The 15,118-nt window shown below is 43.4% G+C and overlaps 2 protein-coding genes and 1 long non-coding RNA gene across 3 annotated transcripts; 2 read left to right on the top strand and 1 right to left on the bottom strand.

Annotated features, from left to right (window-relative positions):
• The first annotated feature begins 223 nt into the window (after positions 1-223).
• On the top strand, positions 224-2,241 carry LOC106675998 (piggyBac transposable element-derived protein 4). Its single transcript, XM_014411748.3, has 2 exons — positions 224-1,483; positions 1,582-2,241. The coding sequence occupies exons 1-2, from the start codon at positions 224-226 to the stop codon at positions 2,122-2,124; spliced, it is 1,803 nt and encodes a 600-aa protein (XP_014267234.3). The 3' UTR covers positions 2,125-2,241.
• A 4,362-nt stretch (positions 2,242-6,603) lies between these two features.
• Positions 6,604-9,465, bottom strand: LOC143420311 (uncharacterized). Its single transcript, XR_013100132.1, has 2 exons — positions 9,015-9,465; positions 6,604-8,632 (listed from the first exon to the last, which is right to left on the bottom strand). It is a non-coding gene; the product is annotated as an uncharacterized LOC143420311 (long non-coding RNA).
• A 172-nt stretch (positions 9,466-9,637) lies between these two features.
• On the top strand, positions 9,638-13,679 carry LOC112436302 (piggyBac transposable element-derived protein 4). The gene is made up of 2 exons (XM_024805775.2): positions 9,638-11,030; positions 11,129-13,679. The coding sequence occupies exons 1-2, from the start codon at positions 9,771-9,773 to the stop codon at positions 11,549-11,551; spliced, it is 1,683 nt and encodes a 560-aa protein (XP_024661543.2). The 5' UTR covers positions 9,638-9,770; the 3' UTR covers positions 11,552-13,679.
• The last annotated feature ends 1,439 nt before the right edge of the window (positions 13,680-15,118 follow it).

Genomic DNA, 15,118 nt, shown 5'->3' with positions numbered 1-15,118 from the left:
TTTCAAAAATACCCGTGTACGTGTGGACGTAGCCTAAACAGTAGAGATGTTTGTAGCTTTACGTTAGCTGGACTGACCGGAAGCAGGGTCCATGCGTCACGACTAACCGGATAGAGTTTTGAATCGGTTTAGTCCTGCACGTGCTGGCAAAAGGGAAGGCAAGAGAAACGATCTCCTGGCCGCATAAGGAAATCTATTTAAATATCCGTGATATCCAGTCATCATGAACTCTGAGTACGAGGATAGCTCCGCGTTATCCCCCGTGGAATCTGGGGACGAGGAGGAAGAGGAGGAGGTATCGGAGGCAGAAACAGAGCAGCTGGGGTCCAGTTCCGACTCGGATGAAGATGAAAGCGAAGAGAAAATTGATGAAACAGCAGCGGCTGGAGATGAAAACGGAGAGAAAATTGATGAAGCAGCATGGACGTCAAAAAATGGAAAAATATCTTGGTCTCCCACAAACGCTGAGACGTTCCGCTACATCCCAGCAGCCACTGGTCTGACCCCGGGACCTACACGCTATGCCACTCTCCGAATCGTTGACCCCATATCCAGCTTCGCGCTGTTTCTAACGGATGAGATCGTGAAGCATATTGTGTCCATGACAAACCTGCATGGGAATCGCAAAATTCCCGGCTGGCGAGATATAGACGCAGAGGAGTTTCGGGCTTATGTGGGGCTGCTCGTTTTGTCCGGTGTTTACAGGTCAAAACACGAATCAACGAAGAGCCTCTGGAGTGAAAAATGGGGACGGAGCATTTTCCGGGCTACGATGTCCGAGAAGAGGTTTCAGAACATCAGCAGAGCACTGCGGTTCGATGATAAGCTATCCCGCCCCCAACGCCATGTTGACAAGATGGCTCCCTTCCGCAAAGTCTGGAATATGTGGACGCACCGCCTGGAGATGCTGTTCAGCCCAGACAGAGATCTCTGTGTGGATGAACAACTCGTCGCGTTCAAAGGCAGGTGTAGCTTCAGGCAGTACATGCCAAAGAAGCCGGCCAAATATGGTATCAAGATTTGGGCAGCCTGTGATGTCAAAACATCCTACGCATGGAGACTGCAGGTGTACACGGGCAAAGCAGCTCCAGATCGTGTTGAAGTCAACCAGGGGATGAGGGTGGTCCTGGACATGACAGAGGGGCTCCAGGGACACGTCGTCACCTGTGATAATTTTTTCACTTCCTGTGCACTGGCAGATGAGCTACTCAAGAGGAAAATGGCCCTGGTTGGCACAATTCGCCAAAACAAGCCTGAGCTTCCACCTCATTTGCTCCAGGCAAAAAAGAGAGAGATCTTCTCCTCCATCTTCGCTTTTACAAACACCCACACACTTGTGTCTTACATCCCCCGACGGGGCAAGAATGTGCTGCTACTAAGCACAAAACACCGCTGCCCAGACGTGAGCAAAGAAGGGAAGAGAAAGCCTGTAATAATCGAAGATTACAACAAATGCAAAGGAGGTGTCGACAACCTTGATATGGTAGGTGTCATTACGAACCAGTTATGCATATATTTATTCATTCTTGCTCATATTCATGTCTAATATATATGTATGTTTTATGCTTCTTTTTTTGTTAGGTTGTTGGCACCTACTCCTGCAGGAGGAGAACAAATTACTGGCCACTGGCCCTCTTCCACAACGTCCTTGATGTTTCACTTTACAATGCCTACGTCCTGTGGACATCAATCGAGTCATCCTGGCCGAAGCAGAAAGGACACAGACGGAGGGTCTTCATTGAAGAAGTGGGAGAAATGCTGGTGAACCCACACATAGCAAAGAGAGAGCGCCTTCCTCGCTCATCAGCTGCTGCAGCAGTAGTCACAAATCTGACTGCAGCGGCTGATGAGCGCCTTCCTCGCTCATCAGCCGCTGCAGCAGTAGTCACAAATCTGACTGCAGCGGCTGATGAGCGCCTTCCTCGCTCATCAGCCGCTGCAGCAGTAGTCACAAATCTGACTGCAGCGGCTTCATGGACCGCTCCCATCATTCAATGTAAGAGCAGGAGGCAGTGCGAACTTTGCAAAGAAAAAAGGAGAAGAGTTGTCAACGCCTGCTGCAAATGTGAGAAGTATACATGCAAGGACCACAGTGTGTCCATTTGTAACGACTGCGCCGTCTGAGCAGGACTCTCACACCCAGACACATACTACCTCTCTCCCTGTCTGTCTCTCTCCCCATCCCCAACAACATAAATGTTCATGTTTATCTTTCTAAAATAAATGTTTTTCTAGTTCAAACTGAGCTTGTAATTTTATTTACGTTAGCAAGGTAATAAACATTTAGTGTGGAAAAAGTGAAAAACATCATATACCATTATAGGTTATGATTATTACATTTACTGTGCCCCTGCAAAAAAACATAATGATGAATCAAAATCAACCTTGGTGCCAATCTAAAGGCCTAATTATAATAGCAGTGAAATCTTTCTCGAAATGTATTTTATGGAAAAAATTTTATTTTTTAAAAATAAAGGTTAAAAAATGCCAAACACGCTACGGAGAAGCAAGACAGTCATAAGAGTTAGTTGTCAATACCGGCCACCAGAAGCTGTTTTTGATACGGGCAGTTGCCCGGGGCGGCATCGTGGTGAGGGGCGGCATCACCGGCACCGGCAAAAAAAAATGCTCGCACTCATGCTGCCCCGACGTCATGCCAGCGCATAGCGGGGATGTCACAGGCACCGATCGGTTTTCTATCGCCCATTTGCTGGGAGTAAGGGCGCCCTCCGTTTGCGAGGTGCGCCTGCTGCTTGCGGCTCAGGGAGGAGAGGGCGGGGCGGCGGGGGATTCTCTGACCGGCTGGGGCAGCGTCTAATAACCAACTCGCAAAATAAAAGAAAATAAATACAAACACGAAAACACCAGACATTATAATACAGACTTATAATTTGCACCGATGTCTTTTTCGAAATTCTATACCCGAAAAGTGAGCGCGAGAGCCCTCGGTGCGCATGCTCGCTGCTGAAGTCAAAGTAAACTTTATTGTCATCTCCACTACATGCAGTCCAGGATATAGAGAGACGAGACGACGAGGCTCCAGTTACAGCAGTGCAAGTAAACCAACAGTATATATAAGAGGAGTAAGAAAATAAATATACACTTTAGGACTCGGGGTAAAGGATCAATAACAATTTAAAATTTATATTTATTTGATGATTTAAAGTCTCACACACAACCCGTCGAAAGGGGAGGAAGACCTGCTGCTTCCAAGTAGAGCACATTTCATTCATAATGTTGTAAATCCAAGCCCATTATGTATTCATGATTTGAATCCTGGGTTGTGTGAAATCCCAGGAATAAACAAAGTGAATCTGTGAACTAAGGTGTAGGTCTGTTAGATCATGTTGTGGTGATCCTCGAGTTGGGGGATGATTGTTCATACTGGAGTGCAAAATTAAAACCAAGATGGACAAGAAAAGTTCAAAGCCATCAGGTGCTCAGTTTAGAAAAAAGAGAAAAGAAGACGAGGAGAAGCGAGCAACAGATGCAGGTAAGCAGATGTGTGATTGGATGATGGCAGGTCATCCTGAAACAATCAGAATCAGAATACTTTATTAATCCCTAAGGAAATAATGTGGGTTACAGTTGCTCCAAGAAGAAATGGTAAAAATAGCAACAGTAACAGACTAAACTCCAAACATTATGTTACAGATTTTAATATTAATTAGTCATTGTCAGTTGTTGATTTGTCCTGTTCTCATTGTATGACAAATTATGATGGCTGTTTGGTATTCGTTTGAATACCATGCATACTCTCTCTCTCTTCATATGTGTGTGTGTGTTTCTCTGGTGAAATGGTATGGTTCCGACAACAGTTTTGTGTTAATGTACAATCCTTAATATGTTTTGTGTGTGTGTGTGTGTGTGTGTGTGTGTGTGTGTGTGGTGGTGGTGGGGGTTCTGGGAGGAGGAGTTGGCCGTTCAATTGGGGTCTGTAGCGTGGGGCCTCCCTGCTGCTGCCGAGTCGGGGCGGTCTGCTTCTCTCCACCCCAGGGAAAAGGGTAACACTACCTCGGTCTGGGTGCAGTTTCCCCTCCAGGGGCAAAGGTACCTAGACCTGGGGTATAGAGTATGCTTGGGGAGTGTGATTGTGTGTACAGTGTCTATTTTTGTCTGTCTCTACATGTTGAGTAAGTGCATATGAGAGCATGAGGGTGGGAGTGGATGTTTGTGTCTGTGTGTGCCTGTTTGTCTATGTCAATATGTCAGGTTGGGTATCAGACGCCACCTCTCTGGGGACATCTCAGGCCCTCCAAGGTATGGAGGCCTATCTCCCCCCACCACTCCCCCTGCCAGTGGCAGATGCCCTCAGACATCGGTGCATTGGTGGTTCTTAGTGTCCAGGGATGGGCGTTCAGGTATGCACCGGCTCAGTCCTAATGGCTGCTTGCCGGGGCGTGGAGCCTGGGGCTCCCTTTGGGGCCCGGTCCACTCTGGCACAGCTGGCTGCCGGCGGAGCTCACGGGCGCGTCACTGCAACTCCCTCTGGCTTCTGCTCCGCGGCTGCTGAGTGACCCCTCATCTGGGGCTCTCCTCAGCTCTTTCTGAGAGAGTGGCACGGTTGCCCCTCTGTTGGTCTTCCTTGGTCTCTTGTGCTCCGAGGGACTCTGGATGTCTGGAACCTGAAACTCCTCCATACCTGCTTCATGCCCTGGAGGACGGGGCTATGGCTCCCCACACCCTCTAGCAGATCATCACAGGTGCTCACTGACACAAACTACACCTTTTTTGGCTGCTAACTCAAAACACACTGTGCACTGTCGATCTTATGTGCTGCACAATAATATTCAATATTTAGTATTTACTGTTATATTTACATAGATCATCGCAATGATGTTGTTTATTATATTGCTCTCTTGTTGTTCTCTTTTTTGTTTCTCAACAGGTGATCCAGGTGATTGATATTTGTATTTTTTGTCTGTTTGTTTGTTTTTGTTTTTTGCCTTTGTTCCTCTTCCCTGCTGTTTTTCTTTCCCTACCTCTCTTTCTTTCCCCCAGTCATGTTTGTCCCGTGTGTAGCAAGTGAAAATAAAATAAACAATAAAGACAAAGGTCAATCGAATGGACCAATACAGTAATGATCAATTTGGTAAAGTAAATCCGTTGGGCATCTTTCTTGGCCTTTAGACAATAATTCTGATGGCAAAAGAACAAAAAGGAAAAAGAAAAAAAAAGAAAAACTCATGCCCTGTATAAACTGGAAGTATTTGTAATGACCAATGTGGTGCAACTGCTGTGGTTCCAAAGAAAAGGCCAGTTGTCTTGCCTTTGGTTTCCATGACCACTGATGTCAGAAACTTTTCAAATTGTATCATTTATTTAGAGTTTATTATTTGATTTTCTGGTTTCAGGTATTAGTGAAGACAGTATACATCATGGTTATTTTGTGATGTATGACAAAATAACCCATTACAGTCTAAATGGACAGTAAAGCAGCGTATGCTTTCAGCTTGATCTTCAGGTTGCTGCTATATAACTGTAGCAAGTCATACAATCACTTGATCAATTTCTCAGGAAGATCCCTCTCTGGCTCACAGCCAATGGGTGAGTATTGATCAAGTGTGCAAACCATTCCTCCCTCAAAGTGGTTTATGCAGTTGATTAATGGTGTCAATTTGGGTTAAAATAGTATTAAATGCCTTTTGTTTTTACTTTAATCAATGCATAAAATCTTGGTCTCGTCTCGACTTTGTCTTGGTCTTGACTCGGTCTGTCTTGGTATTGTCTTGGTCCTGGTTTAGGCGGTCTTGACTACAAGTCTACCTTATAGTAACATATATTTTTTAAACCTGGCAACGAGGCTTTATAAATAACAACGTGGCCCAACACGTTCGCACACCCAAAGCGTAACATTTTACGCTAGGTGACAAATCGTCACCATATTACGTTTTCGGCTACCCACCACGTGCCTAAATGACGACCTCGGAAAAAACAGGAAATATGAGAACCGTCTGGACTGAATCTACACATGTTCGCTCTTTTTCTTCAAATCGCTTAGAAACACGCTATTTAACATCATTAAAGTCCTGGTTACGGTCAGGAATAAGGTTATGGTCAGGGCTAGGGATAAGGTTAGGTTTAGGGCTGGAATACAGGGCTGGAACGTCTATTACCGCGGGAGCGTCATTGCACTGGATTCCAGCCATAACCCGCCGCGTACCATAAGAACGCCGAAGGTCTCCTTTCGCGTTCCTCAGGAACGCCGCGGGACGTGACAAAAAGGTCGACATGTTACGCCTCGGGAGTGAGAACGGGCTGCGTGGCCCCCACATGTGACAAATAGCCATAGACTAAGCAATAGGTATATCATTGCTCAACGTCCTCCATTGTTGTGGTGTTCACAACAAATGACATCACAGGACTTTTGGCCAGTTCGTGGACGAGTTGAAAATTCCGACTTCAACTGGAAAACACTACATGATTTAAAGGAGACAGAATTTAGAAAGAAAAGATGGGCAAGAGTACTTCAATTAGATCTTCTGAATGTTGGTTTTCATTTAATATCGATTAAGTGCCCATGGCTGATGTCACGATGACTACGTCCATCGTTTATATACAGTCTGTAATCACTTGCCTACAGATGAGAACTTGTAACAAGGATTAAGTAAGTAAGTAAGTAAAACTTTATTTATATAGCACCTTTCAAGATAAAAATCACAAAGTGCTTCACAGAAGCTAAAACCTAAAAATAAAAATCAACTAAAAGCAAGTTTAAAAAGATGGGTTTTTAGCTGTTTTTTAAAAGCGACCACTGAGTCCACAGATCTCAGGCTCAAAGGGAGAGAGTTCCACAATCTGGGGGCCACAGTTCCAAAAGCTTTGTCGCCTTTTGTTTTCAGCCTCGTGTGCTGGACAGCAAGCAAGCCCTGGTCACATGACCTCAGGGACCTGCTGGGAATGTATGGATGCAAAAGTTCACTTATATATGTTGGTGCTTGTCCATGCAGGGCCCTGAAAGTCAAGGTCAAAACCTTAAACTGGATCCTGAATTTAACGGGGAGCCAGTGCAGCTGAATCAGCAGGGGTGTGACATGGGAAAACTTGGAGGACTTGGTCAGAAGCTTTGCAGCAGCATTCTGAACAACTTGCAGACGATCCAAAGAGGCTTTACATAAACAAGTAAACAAAGAATTACAGTAGTCCAGACGAGATGAAACAAATGCATGAATGACAATTTCTAATTCGGAGCGCGATACAATGGGACTCAGCTTAGCAATGTTTCTCAAATGATAAAAACAGGAGCGAACCAAAGATTTTACATGGGCATCCAAAGTCAGAGCTGAGTCAATACTAACACCAAGGCTCCTGATAGATGGTTTTGCAAATGTAGCAAGTGGACCCAAGTTTTCCATAACACTAGGTAGTTAGTTAATTAAATAGTGCTGTTTCAAAGTGACCATCCAAATGATCCTAATGACCTGCACATCAGGGTTGGTATCCAGTGAGGTCGAAGTAAAACATGTCCCAAGTACTACAGAAGGCATTTTTTACATAGCTGCTGCAGTGGACCTGATCAGAGGCCCACTGATAAGACCTGCCACTAGCTGTCAATCACCATATAGCATAAACCGTTTTGTGTTGTCGTTGAACCTTGAAGTCCAGCCAAGACACCCTGAGGAACTGGATGTGTAACAATGGTACACATATTTTCGATATTTTCGCCATCAATCACGACCAGTCTCTCCCTGGTCATTGGATGTGCTTTTGGCAGACTGAAAACATGGTTTGGAGTATTGTGGACATTAATCTGAATGACCTTCCCCTTATCATTTATGCCAGATTTGTCCTCCACAACTACTGTGAAGCTAACAGGGACATGATAGATTACAGTCACTGAAGTAATTCAGCAGGAAAAGGACAACCACCCAGACACACAGACTTACTACAGAGCTGATTGCATGACATCAGAAAGGAGGAGGGTCAGGAGAGTCCTTACTAAATTCCCCATCGATAAAAAAGGGTTTCTGTTCTATTGAAGGACTGTGTCATATCTACAGAAATTGTAAGTCAGGATATGTGACACTTTACAATCTATGCACTGTGATCCTGAACATGCATCGGTGTAACTTTGTGCTGAACATTGGGGGGGGGGGGGTTAAGATCTCTGTCTAAATAAATAAATCTGGGTAAATTCCCAGATGATTAAACATGCAACTATTTTGCTGGTAATAACTGAAACGAGTAAAGAAAATCAACAGCCTATTTATGTAAGATAAGATAATTTTATTGAAGGGGTTATATTGGTTGGGTCTGATTATTTGGAGGGGTGGGTAGGGTGTGCTGCTTGGCAGCTCAGTTATGGTACTGTTGGGTGGAAATGAGCCAGGTACAGCGTGTGGTGGTGGTGCACATGCATAGATGTGCCCACCATGGTGTGGTGGCAGGTTGAAAGGTTGTGGTGGTGGATGCATGACTTGTCTTAGCAGTAAAAATCCATCTGCAACTGAACTTGTCTCTCAAGAGTGACTTATAATTTACTGTGATGTTCAGAAGCTCGCCTCTCAGATGTCTCCATCATATCCAGAATTCTTTTCTTCATCTGTATGTCCACCTCTGCAACATTACGCAAATGTGTTTCAGTTGAAAGTCTTCTTTCAAGTCTGTCCTGTCTGTGGCCCTTGAGTTTTGCCTTGACAAAAGGTAGAATAAAACAATGAAAAACTAATTAACCACAATAAATGTTAAAAATAAATCAGTGGTGGAATACCAAGATTAATATTTACTTAAGTGCTACACTTAAATATTTTAGGTTAAGTGTTCTCTTTTCCTATACTTTTAACTCTACAACATTCTTGAGGTAGGGATTCAACACCAACACAGTTACACTGCAGATTCAGAGGAATATAAATCTGTCATTATGATGACTTCGTGTAGGTTAAGCTACACAGTAGTTAAAGAAATGAAGCCGAGCTGTATCATTACTAGGTCAAACCTAAAGGTGCTAAAGGCATCTATAATTGGGCTACTGAAATACAGTAGGGCATTCGTTTATACATGTATGGTAGGCTAACCTTATTTCCCCTGACAAGTCTCCCAGTCCACGTTTTCTTGTTTTGTTTTTTTTGCTGTTTCATATTCCAGTGTGATATTGAGGAATAATTCCACCTCACTGTCTGTCACATGTACGACTCAGTTCTGCTTCTATGCGATGTCTTATCGGATTTTGTGCTTTTTTACCTAAATGTGCTATTTGGCTATACTGACTCTAGTAGGAAAGACTCGAATGCTTTTAAGTTCTCAAGTAAGAAGCCAAACTTTTTATATTTGTTGTTATTGTTCTTAAGAAATAAAGTTGGAAGTAAAAAAAAGTTCCACCGTCTTTGTTGATGCTTTCCCGCCCTGGCTTCAAGACTTCCGATTGGCCAACATTTCTGCAAGGTTAGGATTATATCGCCACCTGTTGCTTTGGCGTGCTCATTACAGCGTTTGCCTTTGTTTTTGTTTTGTTGGAGGGGGGGTTACGCGTGGACTGAGATATTTTTCTCAAAACTTCACGTGTGGACGGGATTTTTTTTTTAAAAAAACGAATACGGAAAATCTCTGTTTTCAAAAATACCCGTGTACGTGTGGACGTAGCCTAAACAGTAGAGATGTTTGTAGCTTTACGTTAGCTGGACTGACCGGAAGCAGGGTCCATGCGTCACGACTAACCGGATAGAGTTTTGAATCGGTTTAGTCCTGCACGTGCTGGCAAAAGGGAAGGCAAGAGAAACGATCTCCTGGCCGCATAAGGAAATCTATTTAAATATCCGTGATATCCAGTCATCATGAACTCTGAGTACGAGGATAGCTCCGCGTTATCCCCCGTGGAATCTGGGGACGAGGAGGAAGAGGAGGAGGTATCGGAGGCAGAAACAGAGCAGCTGGGGTCCAGTTCCGACTCGGATGAAGATGAAAGCGAAGAGAAAATTGATGAAACAGCAGCGGCCGGAGATGAAAACGGAGAGAAAATTGATGAAGCAGCATGGACGTCAAAAAATGGAAAAATATCTTGGTCTCCCACAAACGCTGAGACGTTCCGCTACATCCCAGCAGCCACTGGTCTGACCCCGGGACCTACACGCTATGCCACTCTCCGAATCGTTGACCCCATATCCAGCTTCGCGCTGTTTCTAACGGATGAGATCGTGAAGCATATTGTGTCCATGACAAACCTGCATGGGAATCGCAAAATTCCCGGCTGGCGAGATATAGACGCAGAGGAGTTTCGGGCTTATGTGGGGCTGCTCGTTTTGTCCGGTGTTTACAGGTCAAAACACGAATCCACGTTGAGCCTCTGGAGTGAAAAATGGGGACGGAGCATTTTCCGGGCTACGATGTCCGAGAAGAGGTTTCACCACATCAGCAGAGCACTGCGGTTCGATGATAAGCTATCCCGCCCCCCACGCCGTGTTGACAAGATGACTCCCTTCCGCAAAGTCTGGAATATGTGGACGCACCGCCTGGAGATGCTGTTCAGCCCAGACAGAGATCTCTGTGTGGATGAACAACTCGTCGCGTTCAAAGGCAGGTGTAGCTTCAGGCAGTACATGCCAAAGAAGCCGGCCAAATATGGTATCAAGATTTGGGCAGCCTGTGATGTCAAAACATCCTACGCATGGAGACTGCAGGTGTACACGGGCAAAGCAGCTCCAGATCGTGTTGAAGTCAACCAGGGGATGAGGGTGGTCCTGGACATGACAGAGGGGCTCCAGGGACACGTCGTCACCTGTGATAATTTTTTCACTTCCTGTGCACTGGCAGATGAGCTACTCAAGAGGAAAATGGCCCTGGTTGGCACAATTCGCCAAAACAAGCCTGAGCTTCCACCTCATTTGCTCCAGGCAAAAAAGAGAGAGATCTTCTCCTCCATCTTCGCTTTTACAAACACCCACACACTTGTGTCTTACATCCCCCGACGGGGCAAGAATGTGCTGCTACTAAGCACAAAACACCGCCGCCCAGACGTGAGCAAAGAAGGGAAGAGAAAGCCTGTAATAATCGAAGATTACAACAAATGCAAAGGAGGTGTCGACAACCTTGATATGGTAGGTGTCATTACGAACCAGTTATGCATATATTTATTCATTCTTGCTCATATTCATGTCTAATATATATGTATGTTTTATGCTTCTTTTTTTGTTAGGTTGTTGGCACCTACTCCTGCAGGAGGAAAACAAATTACTGGCCAATGGCCCTCTTCCACAACGTCCTTGATGTTTCACTTTACAATGCCTACGTCCTGTGGACATCAATCGAGTCATCCTGGCAGAAGCGGAAAGGACACAGACGGAGGGTCTTCATTGAAGAAGTGGGAGAAATGCTGGTGAACCCACACATAGCAAAGAGAGGGCACCTTCCTCGCTCATCAGCCGCTGCAGCAGTAGTCACAAATCTGACTACTGCTGCAGCGGCTACAGGCCACTCTCCCATCATTAAATGTAAGAGCAGGAGGCAGTGCGAACTTTGCAAAGAGAAAAGGAGAAGAGTTGTCAACACCTGCTGCAAATGTGAGAAGTATACATGCAAGGACCACAGTGTGACCATTTGTAACAACTGCCCCATCTGAGCAGTAGTGATGTGCGGATCGATCCTGAAATATCGATTCCTCCGATACCAATCGTTTATGTTCTAGAATCGATTCTCATATTAAAATATCAATATTTTAGTAATTTAGGGTAAAAATATTATCATTAACAGGAACACAGAGGAAAGAAACTATATCATTCGGATTGTCTACATTCCAAGGAACTACTTCCTCTTCCGCCTTTCATAGTCATGTGCGAAATGCGGCTGTATAAATGTCTTGGTGCCCCTTGGCGCGCGCACTCACAACACTGGCTGAGCGTAATTGGAATCATGTGCGGGCGTATTTTACATCAACAAACAGCCGAGGCGTGGTTTGCGATACATGTGTCAAAAAAGGGAGGTGTTGTGGTCATACTTGCCAACCTTGAGACCTCAGAATTAGGGAGACATTCAAAAAGGGGGGGGGATAAATAAATTACAGTGTTTATTTATCGGATAAAATATGTTAAATATCACCATTCTAATGGGCCGGCCCGGAAACAGCAGGGGTCCAAATTCAGAGGCTGCTTCCACCTGAGGACCCGGCCTTCGCGGTCTAAAGAAGGCCAGGTAGTGCGTCACGAGCTCCCTCGGTAGAGTGAAACTCTGCCGTCTGCTCCTTGCTATCTAAAATATAACCGGGCGCTGGTGTAAACCCTCGACCGTCTCACACTTCTATTTAATCATTTCCTGTTTGACGTTTATTCAGCTGTGTGAAAACCCCGGAGGAACCCTCCCGAGGGATTAATAAAGTTAAATTTAATTTAATCTAATAACTTTAATCTCAGCCAACCCGATTTACTCCCGAACAAATAAAACACTGAAAAAGCCAAACAATAACATTTTTAATTATCAAAGTGACTTATACATCATGTTTAACCCGAGTGGTGAAAGACCGCGGGGGTTTGAAGACGATGTGTCGGTCGGCTCAGATATTTGAAGTTCACACAGCTACATTCTCACCTGAAAATATGTTAAAAGTTTTTTTGCGACCCAGAAAGAGAAATAAGAGTAATATTAAAACTAAGTATCTGGAAACTGGAATTGGCTGGGCCCTATGAATTCTGCGATATGGTTTTTCAATTTTGTTGTCCGGGTGTAAAATCGGGAGAAATTCGGGAGAATGGTGGCTCCGGGGCACTGAAATTCGGGATTCTCCTGGAAAAATCGGGAGGGTTGGCATGAATGGTTGTGGCAACATCACTAACCTTGTCAAACAGCTCAGAGTAAATCATATCACAGAATATGACGAGCGTATGTTGAGGCGAACTGAAGAGGACAGGGACAGGTGCTCTCACTGAGTCCTTTAGTGCTACAGGCTGGCAAGGTGCTCAAATAGTTCAAATAACTTCAGATTTTTTATTTCTATGTGATGAATTCTGCATTATTAAGTGATAAGAACAAGTATCTGATGTCCTGTAATCATTATGACGCTATAATTTGAGATACAATAAAAGATACAATAAATAAAATAAATTTTTGTACAAAGTATCGGTATCGGATCAGTATCGTTGATATTAGTTGGTATCAGATCGGAAAGGAAATCAGTGGTATCGCACATCACTACTGAGCAGGACTCTCACACCCAGACACATACTACCTCTCTCCCTGTCTGTTATCAGATTATTCTGTTATTATGTGTTACCTTATATATGTAATCAAAGTAGTTGAATTAGAATACTGCTGTAGATCACATTATACCCTTTAATATAGAGTGTGTGATCTGTATGTAGTTTAGTTCTCATTATACTTTTGAGTTAAAAGAACATTCACTTATTAGTTTATTAGATAAATGTGCATCACTCTGTATCCTTGATCTGCTGTGAATGTATTACACTGTTTTCTTGACATGCTTAATTGTTGAATCATAAAAAGAAGGTTGTAAGCAGGAGACTCTGTGTCTAAGATAGGGGAGATAGACCACATTCCATACCCCCACCTTACAGAGAGCAGAGAAACAACTGCCGAGGTCATAACTTAGGCGCCGTAAGAGAGGAAGAATGTTAATGTTTGGGCTTGCATTTTGAGATTGCTGTGACCCTCTTCAGGCATGTCTCCCCATCATGATGGTTCTAAATGCTCTTTGTGTTGAATTGTATGGAAATAAATGATTGTTGATTGAGCATATATACACTGAGTATTGTCCTTCCTTCAGCCCAAAGATTCAAAGAATTGGGAGATTTCAACACTGTCTCTCTCCCCATCCCCAACAACATAAATGTTCATGTTTATCTTTCTAAAATAAATGTTTTTCTAGTTCAAACTGAGCTTGTATTTTTATTTACGTTAGCAAGGTAATAAACATTTAGTGTGGAAAAAGTGAAAAACATCATATACCATTATAGGTTATGATTATTACATTTACTGTGCCCCTGCAAAAAAACATAATGATGAATCAAAATCTACCTTGGTGCCAATCTAAAGGCCTAATTATAATAGCAATGAAATCTTTCTTGAAATGTATTTTATGGAAAATTTTTTAGTTTTTTGGGTGTTTTCCAGTTAAAAAACAGTGCAGCTATGTAAACATACTGGCCTTCAAAGGGTTAAACCCCCCAAAATATAATTATACTTGATACGAATATCTTAGGCAGAAGTAGTTTTAAAAGACTGACTCATTTAAAGTGCAAAACAATATTAATATATAACAGTATTACTGCATTTTTTGGGAAGCTGCCAGTTTTTGTCATTAGGAACAATTACTTTAGGATATTTAAGGATCTCCTTTGGGTTAAAGGGGACATGCAATGCTACACGTAACACCGTGTGTGGAGCTGGATTTAAGAAATAAGTGCTTAAAGTTTTAAAAACATGTTTACTGCCATTTTCTGTCAGTGGCGACCGTATCGATAACGTATTGATCCAATATCAGCACTTCATGTTGCAGGATCAATTCCCATATGAAAATATCAATATCTAATTTGATTACATTTGTTTTTAATCATAAATACGACGTACAGACAAAATTAAACTCAGTAGTATGTTTTGTCTGTCCACATTCACTCCGACCCACATACTGAATACATAAAAGTTGTGAGCATACTGCATGCCTCGACTGTACATTTAGTTCAGTTAGCTGTAAGGCTCAGATGAGCACAGAGCTTTTAGATATAACATTCCTACTGCTTCAGTACTATATTCGGCCACAGCGTTCACCTGGGTAGCCTGCATGTCTGTTTTCTATAGTTCTATAATATGACAACCTGCCCAAGTATCTTTATCTCTAGTTTGCTGGCATATTTTTTTTATTCATTAAATCAGGAAAAAAAAGGTTTTCATTACATTACAACAGCATTCTCATCCTTCTGGCGGACAAGGCTAGGTGCACAGTTTTGCTAAACCAAAAAGACTATGATAAGAAAATTTTGTCACTGCTCAGTGACAAAATTATTTATGAGGCCCTGAAACAAGACCCAGGAAGTGGCTACAGGAAGAGGGTGATAGATGTCTGAAGCAGTTATAACAGGACAATGCTATTAACCAGACCTCATACCACAGGATATTCTCATTACTCTGGACGTCCTAAGTTCACACGGGAGTCCAGGCTTCCCGAGAACGCAGCACGATC

Source organism: Maylandia zebra, linkage group LG2, assembly GCF_041146795.1.
Source record: "Maylandia zebra isolate NMK-2024a linkage group LG2, Mzebra_GT3a, whole genome shotgun sequence".
Classification (NCBI taxonomy): domain Eukaryota; kingdom Metazoa; phylum Chordata; class Actinopteri; order Cichliformes; family Cichlidae; genus Maylandia; species Maylandia zebra.
Note: the sequence above shows the minus strand (reverse complement) of the source record. Positions and strands in the feature narration are given on the sequence as shown.